Consider the following 22,226-nt stretch of genomic DNA (forward strand, 5'->3'; position numbering starts at 1 on the left):
AGGAGTATTGCTGAACAAAGAGACCTTGGAGTGCAGGTTCATAGCTTCTTGAAATTGGAGTCGCAGGTAGATAAGATAGTGAAGAAGGCGTTTGGTATGCTTTCCTTTACTGGTCAGAGTATTGAGTACAGGAGTTGGGAGGTCATGTTGCGGCTGTACAGGACATTGGTTAGGCCACTATTGAAATATTGCATGCAATTCTGGTCCCCCTCCTATCGGAAGGATGTTGTGAAACTTGAAAGGGTCCAGAAAAGATTTACAAGGATGTTGCCAGGATTGAGGGTTTGAGCTATAGGGAGAGGCTGAACAGGCTGGGGCTGTTTTCCCTAGAGTGTCAGAGGCTGAGGGGTGACCTCATAGAGGTTTATAAAATCATGAGGGGCATGGATAGGATAAATAGACAAAGTCTTTTCCCTGGGGTGGGAGAGTCCAGAACTAGAGGGCACAGGTTTAGAGTGAGAGGGGAAAGATATAAAAGAGACCTAAGAGGGTGGTACGTGCATAGCATGAGCTGCCAGATGAAGTGGTGGAGGCTAGTACAATTGAAACATTTAAAAGGCATCTGGATGGGTATATAAGTAGGAAGGGTTTGGAGGGATTTGGAGCGGGTGCTGGCAGGTAGGACTAGATTGAGTTGGGATATCTGTTCGGCATGAACGAGTTGGACTGAAATGTCTGTTTCCGTGCTGTACATCTCTGTGATTGTATGATTCTATCTTCTCTTGGTCAAATCCAAAACTGCTGAATGCCATACAATCCAGATGGTGAACAGAAATATTCTTAATAACACAGAACATTTCGCAAGTACAGAATAAGAAGTGGCCTTTCATACAGAAGTATCTCAACAAGATAGCCAATGGGTGCTGAACAATGCTTGGAATCTGACTCAGCATCATTTAATATGCCGTCTCAACTTTTTGCCCTTTCTCAGTTAGCTGTTTCCAGTGTGCTTTCTAACTCTCTCTTTCGGAGTCCAGCAAACAATAAAAGCAATTAAAAGAGCTGAAAGAAAATTAACAATTTGCCATTTCACAGCCAGAGATCCCAATTATGTCAATATATTAATTTTATTTGAATAATGTACAATTTGCATCCAAATTTAATCCCTCAGCAGTTCAGGAAGCAGCTTTTAGACTTACAATATCACCAGAATAATATTTGCTCAGCAAGTGATGTGGTTCAAAATGCATTTCATTTGAAATGGCAGTAAACTCTTACAGACGTCATTTGGGATTAATTACAACAATTTAAGGCAATATTATCATTTGAATTACATTAAGTCAGGAATTACTTAAATTCAGTTTATTCAAACATGCCATTGCCTTAAAAATAAAGAGGGCTTCCATTTGTAAGCTAAAGGGTTAATATCAATAAATCTTAAAGGTCGTTAGTATTATTTCAAAAATAGTTGCTCACAATAATATTCCTATGATGGTCCTAACACTAGGTTTTGATATTAGAGTAGATATATTTCCAGAACTGCACAAATAGTGTAGGTAGAGGGGCAGGTAGTTCTGAGGAAAGAGGAAGGCTGCAGAAAGACTTAGGCAGGATAGGAAAAGAAGCAGTAGATGCAATACAATGTTTTAAAGTGCGAGGTTATGTGATACAATTTGTTAGGAAGAGTAGAGGTGCCGACTATTTCCTAAATAGGGAAAGGCTTCAGAAATCTGAACAGTCCTAGTTGAGGATTCTCTTGGATTAATATGCAGGTTCAGTTTGCAGTTAGGAAGGTAAATGCAAAGTTAGCATTCATTTCAAGAAGGTCAGACCACATTTGGAATATTGTGAGCAGTTTTGGGCTCTGTATCTGAGGAAGGATGTGCTGGCATTGAAGGGGTTCCAAAGGAGGTTTACAAAAATGGGGATGAAGGGCTTTTGTCATGTGAGGAACGTGGGTCTGTACCTGATTGAAACTGAGAGACGTGGTTACAGTGTATGTGGAGAAGATGTTTCCATTAGTATGAGAGACTAGAGGACCCAAGGACACAGCCTCAGAGTGAAGGGACAGCACTAGAACTGAAATACAAAAGGAGAGGGTGGTGAATCTGTGGAACTCACTGCTGCAGTGGGCTGAGGAGGCCAAGTCATTCAGAGAGATAGACGGGTTCTTGATTGGTAAGGACATCAATGGTCATGGGAAGAAGGCAGGAGAATGGGACTGAGAAAACATCAGCTATGATTGAATGACATAGCAGACTTGATGGGCCAAACGTTAAATAGTCCAAATGGTCAAATTCTGTTCCTAGATCTTATGGTCTCATTGTCTTAAAATGGAGGAATACGAAATTGTGTGAAAGCAATAAGACTAGATTTTGACTATTTTGCTACAAACACATCAGAAATTCTGTATTTATATTAATACTAATACCACCCTTAAATATAAATCACAGCTATCATCTATGCCGATGTTGTTTTGGACAGAATGCATTTAGTAGGAACAATGTAAACTTTCAGGCTTTTTCAGTGAACTGACTGGTTTACAAGCTATGACTGTCACTCTTGCATTTTTCAATTATTAACTCCAATGAAAATAATTTGGCATTTGTTTCATCTGGTAATATATCCCCTATGTAGACATTATTGAACCAGCAGTGGAATCCATCTTCTAATCTCTTCTAAAAGTTAAACAGTGGGTGATGAGTGGAAGGCACCTTCTAACCCTGCTGTTTGATCATCTGTCCTTCAGACAAGACCACCTGTGGTTTGTTTCTTCAAACGTAGATTCTGGATTATAAACAGTTCTAGAAAGCTTACAGTTTACTCTTAAATAACAGTTGTGGATAAACTTAAATTTGACGGCATTTCGTAAGTGATACTGATGAGCACTGAACTGAAAATAGGCTTAAAAGACCTTTCTCCAAGTATACACACTGTATTTTCTGGTTCATTCCTGGACTTGCCCCAGACTAACAGAAAAAGTTGAGTGCAATAAAAGTAAATATACATAATTCACCTTAGAATGTAACTTTAATGATCACATCTGCTGCAATTTAAAACAATGAGAGTAATAGAGCTTCTAGTATTTGCAGTCTGTGTCAAGGAAACATTAAAGTTCAGGTCACAGGTGACTGTGTGTGAGTGGAAGAGTCACTCATGTTGATCCCCAAACAGGGGTTAATAATTCCCAAATTCAGTGATACAATCTTGTGAAAGATGACCATGAAGAGTTGCAAACACTTCATTTACAATTAAATGACTATACAACGCCTGTATGGAATTCAAAGAAAGAAAAATGTGTCAGCTTCTTACTTCGTTGAGATTTTAGAATTTTGGGAATTCAAATCAGATTTAAAAGAGGTGCTCAGAATTTTGAGGAGTTTTAATAAGACTAAGGTAGATATGGAGCATTTATTTCCACAAGCAGGAGGGATAATTACCAAAGGTTCACATACATTTCAGTGAACTGAGGGGGAGAGATGTGGAAAGGTTTTCTTACTGCAACAAGTTGATATGATCTGGAATGCACTGATTGAGAGCATGGTGAAAATGGATACTCGAGCAATTATCAAAAGAGAATTGATGTATATTTTAAAAGAAAAGAATGTATAGGGCTACAGAGAAAGCAGGGGAATGAAACTAAATAAACATTGTTTCAGAGAATGAGAACAGGTAAAATGGGTCAAACAGCTTCCTATTTTGTCACGATAATATACTGACTCTAAAATAAATTCATAAATATTTGGGGCCAGAAGGATTCACTTCATCTATGAAACACTATGAAGAGCAGACACCAACTATACAGCTTTAACCTCAACCAGTGAATTGTATTACTGTAAACACTGAAGTGTTTATTTATATATACAAAAAAGTTTGAATCTGTTTTAAATGGGTATTTATCTTCCATGCAGAATTTGTGAATCATACTGCACTACAACCTTTTGTTGCATTTATTTTCAGGTGCTTTGTTAAGTACCATCAGATTAAAGGCATGAGCAATTCAAATTTAACACATTGCAAAATGAATTATATTTTCTTCTCTACTATTGCAATTTAATATATTTGAAAGCTGAGTTTGAAACATGAATTTTAACTATCTAGCATATAAATGACTTCTTACACTACTAACGATGGTGAAAATGCAACCTTTTGCTATTTAAAGAAACAGATGTCTTGGTATCCATTGTATGGCTACTCACTCAAGATAATATTGAACTGTTAAATAGTTCGATGGAAAATCAGGTCTGACAAACAACATCTTAAATATGAACAGCCATAGGTTTTCAGACATAGACAAAACTATGTTGCGCTTGCTTTGCATACCCTGGTTTTATTTTGATTTTTCAGAGTTGCATTTGTTTAAATAATGCTGACCATTTTCTCTTAGAAGTGGGTTAGATAAAAATGGTGAAAGGTTGTCCTGAGGCAAATAAAAATTCCTTACTTGTAAACATCCCAATTAATTTGCTTACTTAAAGATAAATGAACACATATTTTAAATTGCATTCACTTAAATACAATTAAAATGAATTGCAGAAAATGGATAAGAATGGAACTAAATAAATTATTCTATGAAAGAGCTGATACAGACGAAATGGCCTACCTCTGTGCTTTGGCAAAAACTGTATAAAACCGTGAAATATCCACATTATCACACCAAGGTGATCTTCCTAGTAGTGAAACAAATGCTGCATGGCAGGTTGCTGACTGTTGTCACATTTGCCTCCAGAATTGCATGAAGTAATAAGTACTGCCAATGGCTTTCATAGTGCAGTGGCAGTTTCCCTACCTCTGAGAGAGAAGGTCCAGGTTCATGTCCCACCTGTCCTAGAGTTGTATCATACCAGAGTCAAACAAACAGATTTAAAACAAAGTAATAAATGGAATTTGAGGGATCGTTTGATGTAGTGGCAGTGTTCCTAAATCTGAGCCAGAATGCCTGAGTTTAAGTCCCACTGCTCCAGAGATGTGTAAAAATATCTCCAAATGAGTTGATTCGAAAAATGAATCAGCTTACCTGCTGGACATGTTCCATTCAAGGGCTGGATTCTGGTAATTCCTTTCACTCTCTGTGCAAAGGTGTCCTTTACCAATGTCCTTCTCAGGTTTCAGCTGATCCCACACTGCAGTCCCAATAGTTATGGACTGTAGGTCGATTTGGTATTGTCTGTCTTCAACTTCTGATCCAGGGTCTCTTAGTATTCCCAAATTCAGAGCTCTCCTGCCAGGGCACAAAGAAGTGAGTGTTATACATTTATTCAATCGCCCTCGTAGTGCTTAAATGAAAGAAGTATTCTTCTATATTCTATATTCGTAAATACAAACCATACTAATTACCTAGATTAATTTGATGTGATCAGTTAATGAACATAAATATCATCGAAAAATATCTTTTAAGATGTGCACTCTATTTAGACAGCTTTATTTCATGCATTTTAATCCATTATGATTTGAAGTTTAACAGGACCAGTGGTTCCAATTCACAACATGCATGAAAAACATTTTGTTTATAAAATACAAATTCATAAATGTTTCAAAACGTGCTTAACAATTTAGCAACTAAAAATGCCTCAATTATTTCCTTAGATCATCCCATTACAAGGATAATGTAATTTATTCTCCAACAAGGTTACGATATGTTTCAACATTAGGAAATGGTAAACAGAAGAATTGATGTGTGTCAGTGAGGCAACGACATTGCTTTATAAATCAACTTCATCTTCAATAGATTGAAGAGAAATTTAATTAAAAAAAGATTAATTTAAGTAAGCTGATCAACCATTTGTTGTGATATTTTAACTAGTTGTTTTGATGATTAATTTGCAATTGCATCCAAACCCTCCATCAACACAAAGCAAATAAAACATCTTTGGAATTTCTCTTTCATTGTTGAAATGCTAGTTAATTTTTGCAGTTTACCAAATCAAAACCCAATTTCTGAGTATATCTCATATAGACACATGGGAAATGGATTCAAAATATCTATTGCAATAATACTGTTGCATTGTAATTATATGCAAAACTATTACAGTGAGAATAACCTGGATTAATCCTATTTAATGAGTTTGTATATTTACAGATAATCAGGCAGACTGATTGTTTAAGGAATTATTTTCCTTTTTGTCAGCAGAAATAATGGGAGTAGTTTTGGGAGTAAACTACATACTAATGTTTGAAAGTCCTGCAGGCATTGGCTTCAGGATTCATGGTTTTCACCCCTTTTATCAATCATCTGGATGAAGGTTTTGGGGAGTTGCCCACAGATTGGCAGATAAAAGTAGAGATTGAAACCTAGAGATTGTATTAGGGTTGTAAAGATGCTTCATGAGGAAACAAGATGACAAGCAGAGCTAGGCAGGATGAGGGAGGCAAGTGTCATTCAATAAAAATAAATCATTATAGGGCTATGGATAGATCTTGCACCATGCATGCATTCACCATGCAGGGTGAAGCTGGTGGGCAAGAAAGACTCACAATTTGTGTACTATCATGTGGAATAGATCAACAAAACCCCAAAGAAATTACAGAATCTGATTTAAAAAAAGCAAAACAAAATAAAAATATTGTGTTAAGTTTATTTCCTCTTCAAACAGTGGGTGATGCTGAGGTCCAAAGGAGAAGAAATTAAAGAAAAGATATCAAAGAAAGGTTCGTAAAAGCAACAGATTTAGAATGTAAAATTTTAACGTGATACACCTTTCTATCAGTTAACTATAAAGGAACTCATTATTTTAGCACGTCAAGTGCTTAACCATTAATATCTCCCCCTCCCACTTCAAACAAATAAAAATAAGCCATAAAAAGTCTCTTGTAAAATAACTTTGAATACCTTATATTTTACAAAAGGAGTTACATCAAACAAATTGTTGGCAGTTAACAAGCCTAAGAATAAGGTTCCCAAATGAAATCATCATTAAAGTCTTTTCAGGACCTGGACTAACATATTCATTTGAACAGTAGGCACAACTCATTGCACTATTCCATCAGAACTTAAGGCAGCACGGTGGCTCAGTGGTTAGCACTGCTGCCTCACAGCGCCAAGGACGCAGGTTCGATTCCAGCCTCAGGTGACTGTCTGTGTGGAGTTTGCACATTCTCCCAGTGTCTGCATGGGTTTCCTCCCGGTGCACCAGTTTCCTCCCACAGTCCAAAGATGTGCAGGTTAGGTGAATTGGCCACACTAAATTGCCTATCGTGTTCAGGCATGTGTAGATTAGGTGCATCATTCAGGGGTAATGGGTCTGGGTGGGTTACTCTTCGGAGAGTTGGCATGGACTTGTTAGGTCGAACGATCTGTTTCCACACTTCTAATTCTAACTCTAAAAGCAAAACATCTAGTTTTACCCTGGTGTGCAGAAACATTTTGTGTAAAAGGATGAAAGTTGTTTCTGCACATACAAACAGCGTACGTGAAAAGTACATTCAATTAAATGCCAAGGTATTGTGTGGGTAGCCATCAGCTACTCTGCCCAAAACCTAACCTGGAATTCCAGCAACATTAGACAAAGTATCAGGAGGATGAAACTTGCCAACATTCTGAAGAGCAGGAAATATATTCCATTTTTGTGGCAAGGTTTAATATATAATTAGGATAGCATTGACTCTTTCAACACTTGCAAATATATTTTAATGTCTTAATTTTAAGCTGTTCATCCTATTTTGAAAATTCCTCCAAGGCCTTGTTCAACACAATTCCAAATTCCAATAACTCCCTGCTTTGCCAATTCTTGCATTCAGTGCATTCCTAATTTTATTCACTCTACCAATGACGGCCATTTATTCAGTTGCCTAGGTCTTTAGTACTGGAATTCTCTTCCTAAATCTTTCCACCATTCTTGCCATTGAGGTATTACTTTTGTTTCAAGCCTGTCTGAATGTTTGCTTTTTTGTCCTAACACCTTATGTGGATCAGTGTTGGAATTTTTGATAATGGCCTTGGGAATATTCATAACATTAAAGATGCTGGTGAAATGCTCTGCTATGTGAGTTTCTTGATAGTTTTCCCTCACACAAACTAAGTGGAGGATCTCTTGGTAACTGATTGCTGACTGGGTGGACCATATTTTAAGACAGACAAAATATAAATGCAAATTGTTGTTGATCTTCACGGGACAATAACCCTCCAATCTCTCCTGGAGAATTCTCTGCAAGGCAGCTCCAAAGACTGTTCAGTAAATTATGCTATTCTACCTTATGGGCATGTAACAAGCTTTTCCCTTCACCCTTCTCTCTTCAGCAGCACAAGATTACTGGCATCCCCCACAAAAATGCAGGCTTGCATGAGCTTACAGTTTCACTCATGAGAGTTTGCCACACGAGTAAACCATGCAACTGTGGTGAAAACTTGGGCTTATGCAATGACTTCAATGCAAAAGGGAAAAAGCCTCCTATGATGCTTTACAGACAAGCATATGGAAAACAGGAGCTGAACCATAAAGGACGAGTTTTAGAGGGGTAGTCAAACAATTGTATTTTAATGAGGCTTCTAAAGCACAAAGGTAAAGTGAGAAATGCACGAAGGAACTTCCAAAAAACTATGTGGTTCAAAACTCAGCAGGTTGAGTTCAGTAAGAATTTACAAGCTACCTCACAGGTGAGCTGCCAGAAGTCTGGAGGTTGGCTAACGTGGTGCCACTATTTAAGAAAGGTGGGAAGGACCTTCCCCAGGGGCCAGTGAGCTGACATTGGTTGTTCGAGGGAATCCTTAGGATAGGATTCCCATGTATTTGGAAAGGCAAGGATTGATTAGGGAGTCAGTGTGGAAAATCATGTCTCACGAATTTGATTGTTTTTTGAAGAAGTAACAAGGAGGGCAGAACCGTGGACGTGGTCGATATGGACTTTATTAAGGTGTTTGACAAGGCTCCTCATGGGAGACTAGTTAGCAAGGTTAGACTCATGAAATACAGGGAGAAGTAGCCATTTGAATACAGAACTGGCTCAAAAGTATAAGACAGGGTGCTGGTGGAGGGTTTCTTTTCAGACTGGAGGTCTGTGACCAGTGGGGTGTCTCAAGGATCAGTGCTGTGTCGACTGCTCTTAGTCATTTATATAAATGATTTGGATGTGAACGTAGGAGGTATAGTTAGTAAGTTTGCAGATGACACCAAAATTGGAGATACAGTAGACAGCAAAGAAGATTACCTTAAAGTAAAATGGGATCTTGATTAGATGGACCAATGGGCTGAGGAGTGGCAGATGGAGTTTAATTTAGATAAACCCGAGGTGCTTATTGGGATTTATTATAGACCACCTATAGTCAGAGGGAAATTGAGAATCAGATTTGTAAGGAGATCTCAGTTATCTGTAAGAATGATCGGATGGTTATGGTAGGGAATTTTAACTTTCCAAACATAGACTGGGACTGCCATAGTGTTAAGGGTTTAGTTGGAGAGGAATTTGTTAAGCGTGTACAAGAAAACTTTCTGATTCAGTATCCGGATATAACTTCAAGAGAAGGTGCAAAACTTGACCTACTCTTTGGAAATAAGGCAGGGCAGGTGACGGAGGTGTCAGTGGGGGAACACTTTGGGGCCAGCGACCATAATTGTATTCGTTTTAAAATAGTGATGGAAAAGGATAGACCAGATCTAAAAGTTGAAGTTCTAAATTAGAGAAAGACCAATTTTGATGGTATTAGGCAAGAACTTTCAAAAGCTGACTGGGGGCAGAAGTTCGCAGGTAAAGGGACGGCTGGAAAATGGGAAGGCTTCAGAAATGAGATAATGAGAATCCAGAGAAAGTACATTCCTGTTAGGGTGAAAGGAAAGGCTGGTAGGTGTAGGGACTACTGGATGATTAAAGATATGGAGAGTTTGGTTATGAAAAAGAAGGAAGCATTGGTCAGGTATAGACAGGATAGATTGTGTATATCCTTAGAAGTGTATAAAGGCAGCAGGAGTATACTTAAGAGGGAAATCAGGAGGGAAAAAAAAGGGGACATGAGATAGCTTTGGCAAATAGTGTTAAGGAGAATCCAAAGGGTTTTTACAAATACATTAGGTACAAAAGGGTAACTAGGGAGAGAATACGGCCCCTCAAAGGTCAGCAAGGTGGCCTTTGTATGGAGCAACAGGAGATGGGGGAGATACTAAATGTGTATTTTGCATCAGTGTTTACTGTAAAAAAGGACATGGAAGATACAGAATGTAGGGAAATAGATGGTGACATCTTGAAAAATGTCCATATTACAAATGACGAAGTGCTGGATGGCTTGAAACACATACAAGTGGATAAATTCCCACGACATAATCAGAACTCTATGGAAAGCGAGGGAAGTGATTGCTGGGCATTTTGCTGAGATATTTGTATCATCGATAGTCACAGGTGAGGTACCAGAAGTCTGGAGGTTGGCTAACGTGGTGCCACTATTTAAGAAAGGTGGTAAGGACAAGCCAGGGAACTATAGACTGGTGTGCCTGACGTCAGTGGTGGGCAAGTTATTGGAGGGTATCCTGAGGGACAGGATGTACATGTATTTGGAAGGCAAGGACTGATTAGGAATAGTCAACATGGCTTTGTGCATGGGAAATCATGTCTCACAAACTTGATTGAATTTTTTGAAGAAGTAACAAAGAGGATTGATGAGGGCAGAGCGGTAGATGTGATCAAGATGGACTTCAGTAAGGCGTTCGACAAGATTCCCCATGGGAGACCGCTGGGCAAGGTTAGATCTCATGGATCACAGGGAGAAGTAGCCATATGGATACAGAACTGACTCAAAGGACAGAGGATGGTGGTGGAGGGTTGTTTTTCAGCCTGGAGGCTTGTGACCAGCGAGTGCCACAGGATCGCTGTTGAGTCCACTACTTTTCATCATTTATATAAATGATTTGCATGTGAGCATAAGTGGTATAGTTAGTAAGTTTGCAGATGACACCAAATTTGGAGGTATAGCAGACAGATTACAATGGGATCTTGATCACATGGGCAAATGGGCTGAAGAGTGGCAGAGGGAGCTTAATTTAGTTAAATGTGAGGTGCTGCATTTTGGGAAAGCAAATCTTAGCAGGACTTATACAATTAATGATAAGGTCCCAGGGAGTGTTGCCAAACAAAGAGACCTCGAGTGCAGGTTCATAGCTCCTTGAAAGTGGAGTCGCAGGTAGATAGGATAGTGAAGAAAGCGTTTGGCATGCTGTCCTTCATTGGTCAGAGTATTGAGTACAGGGTTGGGAGGTCATGTTGCTGCCGTACAGGACATTGGTTAGGCCACCTTTGGAATATTGGGTTCAATTCTGGTCTCCTTCCTATTGGAATTATGTTGTGAAACTTGAAAGGGTTCAGAAAAGATTTACAAGGATGTTGCCAGGGTTGGAGGATTTGAGCTATAGGGAGAGGTTGAATAGGCGAGGACCAAGGCTGAGGGGTGACCTTATAGAGGTTTATAAAATCATGAGGTGCGTGGACAGGGTCAAGAGACAAGGTCTTTTCTCTTGGGTGGGGGAGTCCAGAATTAGAAGGCATAGGTATAGAGTGAGAGGGGAAACATATAAAAGAGACCTAAGGGAAAGCTTTTTCATGTAGAGGATAGTATGTGTGTGGAACGAGCTGCCAGATGAAGTGGTGGACGCTGGTACAATTACAACATTTAAAAGGCATCTGGGTGGGTATATGAATAGGAAGGGTTTTGTGAGGTATGGGTCAAGTGCTCATAGACTGAGTTGGGATATCTGGTCAGCATGGATGAATTGGACTGAAGGGTCTGTTTTTGTGCTGCACATCTCTATGACTCTATTTTGGAAAAGCAAATAAGAGCAGGACTTAAATATTTAATAGTAAGGACCTGTGGAGTGTTACTGAACAAAGAGACCTTGGAGTGCACTTTCATAGCTCCTTGAAAGTAGAATCGCAGGTAGATAGGATAATGAAGGCGACGTTTGGTATGCTTTCCTTTATTGTTCAGAATATTGAGTACAGGAGTTGGGAGGTCATGTTGCAGCTATACAGGACATTGGTTAGGTCACTGTTGGAATATTGCATGTAATTCTGGTCTCCTTCCTATCAGAAAGATGTCGTGAAACTTGAAAGTGTTCAGAAAAGATTTGCAAGGATGCTATAGGGAGAGATTGAATAGGATAGGGCTGTTTTCTTTGGAGAGTCAAAGGCTGAGGGGTGATCTTATAGAGGTTTATAACATCATGATGTTATAATGGATAGGATATATAAAGGTCTTTTCCCTGGGGTGGGGGAGTCTAGAACAAGAGGACATAGGTTTAGGGTGAGAGGGGAAAGATATAAAAGGGACCTAAGGGGCAACGTTTTCACACAGAGGGTGGTACATGTGTGGAATGAGCTACTAAAGGTAGTGGTGGAGGCTGGTACAATTACAGCATTTAAAAGGCATTTGGATGGGTATATGAATAGGATGGGTTTAGAGGAGTATGGGCCAAGTGCTGGCAAATGGGACTATATTAGGTTGGGATTTCTGGTCAACGCTTTCTGTGCTGTACACTTCTATGACTCTCAAACCAGAGAAAAATTAACTTTGAGCCTAGGGTTTCATTGAGTGATGGTACAAGGGACCAATTTGGACTTAGCAATCAAATAAAAACAAAATAGTGAGGATGCTGGGAAAAAAACTGGAAAAAACAGACAATGGAGAAGGAACCCAGCAGGTCTGGCAGCATTTGTGAAGAGAGAAACCAAATTCATGCTCGAGTCTGATACAACTCTCCTTTAGAATTCAGCTTCCTTCAGAACCCCAGAATGTAATTCTGGAAAAGTCATATTGGACTCGAAACATTATCTTTGATTTTCTCCCTACAAATGCTGCTGAGCCTGTTGAGAGGCTCCAGCATATCTTGTTTTCATTTTAGGCTTGTAATGATACAGTGGCAGACAAGTTGGAATTAGCACAGTTCAGGATGTGTGCGACAAACATTGGACAAGTTATGTTTGTGACTTGTCCAGTTTCACCTTAGCATTGCATTCTACTGCAGCTCTATATTCCATCCTCCCAGAAGAGTTCATGACTGCTTTTTTGTACCTTGACTGAACTTCAGCTTTCTTTGAGATGCCCGACAATAAGATGAAATGGATGGCATCTGGTGAGGCAGAACTATTGCCACGGTCAGCCAACATAAATGCCTGGAAGAGGAGCTGGATGAGCAGTTAGTTTAAGGAGAAAGAGGATCGATGAAACAGGAGACGTTTATTGTTGATCATGGGAGCTTGTTGTGCACAAATTGACTGTCACATTACTTACAATAACAACTAACTTTAACTTCATTGGCTATAAAGTGATTTGGAATATAGTAAAGTGTTTTAGGATGCAGTAAAGTGATTTGGGATATAGACTGTAAAGTGATTTAGCAGGAGGCAACAGCCAAGTGGTATTTTCACTAGACTGTTAATCCACAGACCCAGGTATTGTTCTGGAGACCTGTGGGTCAAATCCCGCCACAGCAGATCAATTTTTTAAAAAAATCTGGAATTAAGAATTAATGATGACCATGAATCCATTGTTGATCATTGGAAAAGCCCATCTGGCTCACTAATGTCCTTTAAGGAAGGAAACTGCCATCCTTACCTGGTCAGGCCTACATGTGGCTTTAGACCCAGAGAAACGGGGTTGACTCTTAACTGCCCTCTGGGAAATTGGGCACTATGCTGGCCTAGCCAGCAATGTCCACATCCCGTGAATGAGTAAAACAAAATCCTGAGGTCACAAAAGATGATGTCCAAACCCAAGTCCTTTCAATCATTTCCAATGTTTACCTCTCAATTTGCTATACTTTTGGATGTTAATCATATTCAAAACTTTCAGGCCAAAAGCAACTTTGAAGAAACAGAAGTTTATCATTAAAACATATACTGGTGAAGACTTATTGAATCATTCATGATGAACTTGACCTGTAGAATTTCAGGAGCAAGGGAACATAAGAGCTTGAAGCTAAAAATGTCAACACCAGCATGTCTTCGCAGATTATGTTAAGTGTGAATTTTATTTTGACTATGCATCTTTTCTAAGCATTGCACAGTTTAATGTATAAAGTATTTTCTTCTTTGTCCACGTACACATATTAACGTTTAACCCGTACCTTGCAGAAATAATTAACATTACAGCGTTAACAGGATCCACTTGAGTTGATCTCAGGAAATAAGAAGGCCATTAATAATGCTCAAGAAGAAATTAAGACATTATTCTATTTCCCATCTAATATTCTACAGGTGTATTTATATAACAGATGGATCTATTTATAGAGAAGCACATAGCTTGGGTTTCACACTCACATATGGGTTTTGCAGCTTAGACACAGCTCGCAGATCAAAATCTTTGGGGAATAATTATGGTTAATTCCACCTTGTGCATATTTGAAACCAGCTGATCACTGGGTACTATACAGTAACTTACTCGATCAGGAGACTTGCAATCATCCATTTACTCTGGTGCCTGAACAAAGGTGGCTTTATTCTAAATTGTTTAAATAATGGTTAGTTTTAAAAATTTGACCCTAAGCAACAACATTCACAAGATTTATTAGTTCTGTCTAGTGCAATTATCAGGCATAAGTATTTGACAAAACAGTTATATATTTTAATTGTTCTTTTACCATACTTCTAGGTAGTGCAGAAACAGCAACATCACTTTATCATTTCTTATGCATCATTTTATTATTATGACAACATTAACTTATAAAGTGTTTTCCAAGAAGTGAACAGTAAATTTGAACATTTAAAAACAACAGCAAATTTTGTGGAGGTTATTTAAACTCTGACGTTTCGTAATGGCATTGTACAGAAAAGGCTCTGCATTCTAGTCTCTGAATCTTGGATAGCGTGAACATGAGGAAGATGGAATACAAGAGTGATTCCCTTTCAAACCCATGAAAGGGAAGACAGAAACATTTGACCGATTTAAGAAAATATTTCCAAATAAACGGTATAAGAACCTCAAGACATATAAATTTAAGGGAGTGAAAGAATATTTTGCACAAAGGAATAGGATGGTCACTTATTACTTAGAAAGCGTAAGCCTCGGAGAGGTAGACGAACAAAGGGAACTTGAAGTACAAAGAAACTAATTGTTAAAAGCTGCACTATAGGTAAGCAAGGCTATAAAATAAGCCAAAGCAATTATTAGCATTTACTTCTAAAGAGCCGAGTTGAAAGTAGAAAAAATTATACTCAATCTGTACAAAATCTTAGTTTGACAATCTACTGTATTGTACTGTGTGTTGTTCAGGTCACAACATAATAAAAAGGATATAGAGGCACTGGAGAAAGTGCAGAGAAGATTTACATGGCTGATACCATGCATGGGTAAATATATCAAGAAAGGATTGACAGGGTGTGTCTTCTCCCTTTTGATGAAGGATGGTTGAGGAGTGATTTAATAGAAGTCTTTAAAAGCCTGAAAGGTTTTGATATAGTATACACTAAAATAATGTTTCATAGTGGTTAGCATGGCTGCCTTACAGTGCCAGTGACCTGGGTTTGATTCCAGTCTTAGGTGATTGTCTGTTTGGAATTTGCATTTTCTCCCCGTGTCTGCATGAGTTTCCTCCAGATATCCTCCCATAGTCCAAAGATGCGCAGGTTGCATGAATTGGCTATGCTAAAATTGACCCAATGTGTCTGGAGATGTGCAAGTTAAGTGAGTTAGCCATGGTTTAAAAAAAAAGAACTCATGCAGGGGTTACGGGGATCCTCTTTGGAGGGTCAGTGAAGTCTCTATGGGCTAAATGGCCTCTTCCTGCACTGCAGGGGTTCTGTGATTCTTATGGAAAAGAGCAAAATTCAAGGTCATTGATATAAGATCAACAAGAAATCTATTAGGGAATTCAGAAGAAATACCTTTATCCAAGGTATGGTGAGAATGTTGAACTTGCCTTCATGGAGAATGATTGAAATGAACAGTATTGGTACAATTATGGAAATGCAATCTACAGACCAGCTACAGACTAAAAGTGAATTAAAGACAATGCAGTTGGATTTAAATAAGGAAATACAGGAGAAGGCTAAAGCGAAGCAGACATGCCAACACGCATGGGTTGGACTGACTTGACTATTTGTATTCTACGTAATCTACATACATGATTTTAACTGCACTATTAGATTATTAATTTTTACCTAAAAGCAATTCTACTGTTCTATGAGCTATGAATGTAGCTGCCACTATATATTTCTTTATGAACTTACAAATTTTGATTTTAAAGTGTCCATTAACTTTTATAATTAGGGTTAACTATGATGGATGCAGGAAAATAAATCCATTTAAATAGCAGGAAGCAGTTAAAACTATTCATTCCTCAAACACATTAGTTACATTTTTCTGATGCCACTGTGAAGTTCTTGTTATATTCAACTGCTACTGGTAGCTGTTCAATTTTGATTCTTAAGAATATCTTTTTGGTCAGTGCTATTTCTCATAAAAACATGGTCTAAATTTTGGCTGGAATTGTACAGCTTTTAGTTTGCTTTGTTGGATGGCTTACGCAGATTCAAGTTTTAAAAAAATGTTTTGCCCACCAAGTTTCTGAAAGTGTGAGCTGACAACAAAAAGGGAGTATCAGAAACAGAGAGAGAGAGAGAGAGAGAGAGAGAGAGAGAGAGAGAGAGATGGGGAAATAGAGCAATGACAGAAAGGGCAAGAGAAAAATTAAAATTAAAATTAAAATTCAACATTTTTAAAATCTCCGAAAACAATTCACAACCTAATGAGCCACCACATTTATACTTAGTCAAGTAAATTCGACATTAATTTGCAAAGGCAGTAACTTTGTGGGAATCACAGTAGAGTTAAATGCAATATTCCACTTTTGCAAAGCTAATGAACTGCAAAACAGTGTAACCGATGGAGTAACTTGCAGTGAATCAGCATTCAGCAGGCCAATTCATCCTCAACTAACATCACTGGCCGACTTGTGGCTTAATAATAGTGTCAATCATTCAAACACATATCATTTCAATCAAATCTGGCCCTTACATCTGAGAGAATTTTTTAAAAATCTAAACAGCACATAAAAAACTTTAAAATCATTTGAAATTATCAAAAAATTATTTTTCTATTGCAGAGAAAATGAAACTTTAAGAGAAAATATCACAGGCTGCCTCCTTTCCTGCATTAAAACCACTGAATTTGGCATGAGCATGCTTCTGATCCGGAAAACAGCTCTATAATAATACCTTAATAAGTAAGCTTTTCTCATCATTGTTAATAAAATTCTGCCACATGAGGGCATGATGCATTTTCAACATGCTGACCCATTTCTCCCTTTCTGAAGCAAGGAGAAATGAAATAAATAGAAGCAACCCAATGCAGCCCAGGTGTGGTTACAGAACAGAGACAGTGTGATTGTTTGCCTCATTACGAGACTGAGCAGAACATTTACTCACTACAACCATTGGGAATTGAGGTCAATTTGATGAAAGGTCAGTTAACAAATCAATCTAACGTTAAGCTCCTGAATGCTGGTGTAAGCAACTGGGTCACTTTAGTTCACACTTGTACCGAAACCTCTAGTCCGATAAAAAAAACCTTAATAAAAACGCAAGACATCAAAGTTTTATTTATAAATGGCGAACAATAGAAGCAATAAGGTGCAATGCTCCATCAATGCACTTCAAAACAACTGGACATTTTCCCAAACCTAATTATGGCATGGTTGCAGTTTATTTTCCTGGAAACAGTTCAAATTATAGAAATGTTTAACAGCAAATATTCTGAAACAACATTTAACTTGTAAACTAAAAGTAAGCTAAAAACATAGAATAAAAAATGTTGTGTAACTTCATTTCTATGCTTACTATTTTCATTAATTTGAGAAATGACAATCCTAGGAAATGTTTTGTGCTTAGCACATTTATAAACTTCAGCATAATAGAGTGGATCTAAAGAGTCCATTCCAAATTATCCCAATTGAATTCTTTGACCCTCAATTTAAAATGCTCTTTACCATTCCCAACTGTTTCCCCAGGCATGACTTCCCATCTAACCTCTGTCCTTAACATCACCTCAAACAAAATGTGAAGACCATCACTGAATTTTATGTCCGTAACAGAAAACAATTGCTCTGCAACAGTACAAAGTATTTACAGAACAGAAAGATGCTATTCAACCCAACTGGTCTATGGCAACATTAACGTTACACAAGTCTCTTCTCAACCCTTTCCATCTCAACCCCATTAACTTATCTTTTCTTCCTCACGTACTGACCTTGTTTTCTGTTTTTGATGAGTTCATTGTGCTTTCTGACTGCTCGATGCACTTCCCATTGCCCCCAAACTCCAGTTTCGTAGCTACCCGCTCTTTGTGGTATGCCCCCAATTAATTCACCTGCCCACTCATGAAATCTGTTATCAGCTTTTCTAATCTGCTGAGTATCCCACTGCTGAGTATCCACTTTCTCTTGTTCACTCCCACATTTGCCAGTATCATCAACTTGTTCATCCTTCTCCTGCACTCAACTCAACTTGTTTCAATGCCACCATTGCATTGGTCTTCAAGAAACCACCCCAATTCCTTTTATACGCCAACTATTATGCTTTCTCAAACCTTAGACAACTCAAAAGGACCATTGTCCTGCAACTATGTTCCTTGCATATGGCCTGTCACCAATATTCCTCCAAGCTGGCTACTAACTTGCCCATAGAACAGAAAGAACATTTGTCAAAGTCACATGCAACTGTGACAACAGTTCTGATGACCCACCTTATACTGCTTTTCATTCAGTACTAATCCCACGTCACTGATCCCATCATCTTCCAAAGATTTCCTTTACAGTTCACAACTTGGGCACTACTGCTTTCTGATTTTTCATTATAAATTTAATGCAAGTAGTATATCATGGGTAAAAACTTCTGCCCCTGTGTTCACCCCAGCTGCACACCAGGGCTCCTTGGCAGCAACTATCTGCTCCCCTTTGCCATCATAATCCAGCTACCTTTGAACTGGAAATTTGCCCCTCTATCTGTGCCACTAAGAAAAAGATTAACGCATTGTTTTCATGTTACTTCTAAATGATCAGTGTAAGGATATACTAAAAGTTACCCCAGCTGAATGCTGTTAAAACTGATGCAACCCTCTTTGACACCTGTTGCTACATTGATGCCTCTTTGTCCCTCATTTTCTCCCTTTCACCACTGAACATCCAGTCCATGTCTTCATCAGCTTAGGTTTACCTTGGCCAAAGTATTTCCACCCAATGAATTCACGTCAATTCTCTTTTTCACTCATACACTACAAAAGTACTCCATTGGTTATCAAGTACTTAGGAAATCTTGAGAAACAGAAAGGCATTGTCCGATGGCTTTTTTTTGTCACTTCTCTGCCTGCTTTTAAAAGTGTCTTAGTAATTATCCTTAGACTGTACCCTCAGTTTTCCATTACAGCTTCTCCAGTGCCCATTCCTCTCCCCGTGTGGGCTGTAGAGAATATCCATTACTTCCTTAATGTAAAGCACACAGAGAGGCCTTCCTTGATCTAAGCAGCACTATATAAATGCAAGTTGCCATTCTTAAGGTTGGCACATTACACTTTTATGGTCTTTAAATAACAATGATCCAATCCTGCTTAAAAAAAGTTTCTTTTTGTATTGCTGATGTCCATTAAACCAAGTTAAATATTGCTATTTTTGACATTTTAATGTTTACCTTTATTACGGGGAGAAAAAGAAAGGATTATGTTTCATGTCTGGTATTGGTAATGAATTACCTTAAGCAGCCCTGTAAATGCACAGTATTGAGAAATTTTAACTACTGGTATACTTTTTGAGGACAACAGCCATTTCAGTTAAAGATTTCCTGAATAATTTAACTCAAAGTGGAGCTAAACAGGAAACTTCAATTACTTTTTTAAAAATGCTCCTTTGCAACGACATTCTAATTGTGCTCAATTTAAGTTGAAATCTGGTCTGATGTATTTCAGTCTCACCAAGGAGGTGCAATTCCTCATGCTGCAGGGCATTGGAAAGTAGGATGATTTTGCAGAGGCTGACTTACAACTTGTTACTGTACTCACTTTTACTAACAAGCCAAACATCTGCAGAAAGCTTATATACCCTGCATAGCAAAATAAAATACAAGCTGTAGATATAGCCATCCATTTATTATCAATAAAACAATGCAAATACAGTTCCCTCCACTCCCCTGCTGTAATCATCAAAAAAGACATTTTTTATTCCTTTATTAGATGCCACTTGCTGGATCAGCATTAATTGCCCATCCCCGTTTGTCCCAACAGCCCTAACCCAGCTAAAACATTGTTGAGATTCTGTAGGCTAGATCAAGTAGGACGACAAATTTCCTTTCCTAATGGACATTAGTGAGCCAAATGGATTTCTATGGCAATTGACAATGGTTCCGAGGTCACCATTAGGCTCAGTTTTTTATTCAAGATTTTTATTGAATTTGAATTTTACCATCTGTCATGGTGAATTTCAAACCGTGTCCCCAGATCATTAGCCTGGGGTTCTGGATTACAAATCCAGTCACATTATCACTGCAACACTGGTCTCCCCAAAGAACTTGGGAAGATGCTTTTATTCACCAAACAATTAACATTAATTATGTTACCACAATGCCGCCTTTAAAAATATTCCACATTTATCAAGTATTATTCCTTTGAAGGAATACTCAGTTTTGTGTTTGAGGGTGCAACCTATTCTGATATCAGAAACGCAAAGCATTTACACTTGCTCAAACAATTCTGCTCGGTCTGTGTCGATGTCATGACTGTCCACAAAAATCAAACTCTACCTCAGCATTTTAAAACATATATGGGCATCAAAAAGATGCTCAATGAAAGTAAATGCATCCAAAAATTTGTTTCTTTCTTGCTGCAGATCATAGCATCTCATTTTTCACACAATGAAAGACAACTGCTGTAAAATCATGGCAACAAAATGGATTTCTTTCTGTAGTTCTGAATATAGTTACTATCATTAGTGATTGATGGAATTATTGATAAGCATTTTTCCTCAGACATTAAGTCACTGCCAAATGGTGCATTATCATCTGTACAAGGAATCGTTTTTACAACAGATTTAAACACAAATCGATTTTAGACTCAGCTATCATAAAGGATAAGCAAGAACCCCAATGTAGGCTTAACACTACATCAGAGTAAATGTATTCTGATGTTGAAGCTTTTTTGACTTCCAATCTGCTTTTGCAAACAACTGAATTTTTTTTTGCTATCTTAAAATACACTCTCAAATATAAGAACTCGGAGCAGGCAATGGCAATTCAGCTCTTTAAGCCTGCGCTGCCATTTAATATGAGCATGGCTGATCTCATTTGACTTCAATTCCACTTTTCTGCCTGCTCCCCATGACTCTTTAACCCGTTACTAACTAAAAATCTGTCTATCTATTTTCTTAAATTTATTCAGTGTCCCAGCATCCACTATATCTGGGGTAGTGAATTTCACAGATTCACAATTCTTTGAGAGATGTAATTCTTCCTCATCACTGCTTTAATTCTGAGCCTAAAACTAGGTTATCCCATAAGGGGAAACATCATTCTATGTTCACTTTGTTAAACCCCTTCAACATTTTATAAACCTCAATTAGATCTCCTCTCATTCTTCAACACTCTACTGAGTATAGGCCTAAACTATTCAATTTTTCCTCATACATCAAGGCTGCCATCTCCAGAACTAATCTAATGAGCATTCTCTGAACTGTCTCCGATGCAATTACAAACTTTCTCAGATAAGGAGATCAAAACTGTACACAGTACTCCAGATGTGGGCTCATCATGCCTTGTACAGGTGCAACAAAAATTGCCTATTTTTATATTGTACTTTAATATAAGCATGATAAGTTTATTGTAATTCATAAGGTTTGATAATCTGCAGAGCCATTTGGCCACATGGAACATGCAGCAATATATTTACAGCAAGGTGAAAATTTCTTGCAGGCTAGATAACCTGAAACCAATGAGCTGCAGTTCAAAAATATTGGTGTGTTAGATATTACAGTTAGCCTGGTTTTGTGCATAGAAAATTCTATCTCACAAATTTGACTGAGTTTTTTTTAAAGAAGTTACAAAGTAGATAGATGAAGTTAAAACAGGAGATGTTGTTTATATGGACTTTAGTAAGACATTTCACAAGGTTCAGCAAGGTTAGATCACATAGGATCCAGGGCAAGTTAGCCAATTGACTTGACGGTATGAAACAGAGGGTGGTGGTTGAGGTTTGTTGTTCAGACTGGAGGCCTGTGACCAGTGGTGTGATTCACGGATTGATCATGGGTCCACTGTTGTTTGTCATTTATACAAACAATTTGGATGAGAATATAGGAGACATGGTTAGTGATTTTGCAGATGATATCAAAATT

At 38.1% G+C, this 22,226-nt stretch overlaps 1 protein-coding gene across 4 annotated transcripts in view; it reads right to left on the reverse strand.

Annotated features, from left to right (window-relative positions):
* Nucleotides 1-22,226, reverse strand: part of vps13b (vacuolar protein sorting 13 homolog B) — a 977,967-nt gene that overhangs the window by 251,280 nt on the left and 704,461 nt on the right. For all 4 annotated transcript variants that reach the window (XR_015757055.1, XM_043687669.2, XM_043687667.2 and 1 more), the window contains exon 31: nt 4,958-5,161. Coding sequence is in view for 3 of the 4 variants with exons in the window: in XM_043687669.2 (XP_043543604.2) it covers nt 4,958-5,161 (204 nt within the window). In the remaining variant the exon portion in view is untranslated. The remainder of the gene's footprint in view (nt 1-4,957; nt 5,162-22,226) is intronic.

The sequence above is a fragment of the Chiloscyllium plagiosum genome, unplaced genomic scaffold (assembly GCF_037043375.1).
Source record: "Chiloscyllium plagiosum isolate Xiang-an unplaced genomic scaffold, Cpla_swu_hap1 HiC_scaffold_4, whole genome shotgun sequence".
NCBI lineage: Eukaryota > Metazoa > Chordata > Chondrichthyes > Orectolobiformes > Hemiscylliidae > Chiloscyllium > Chiloscyllium plagiosum.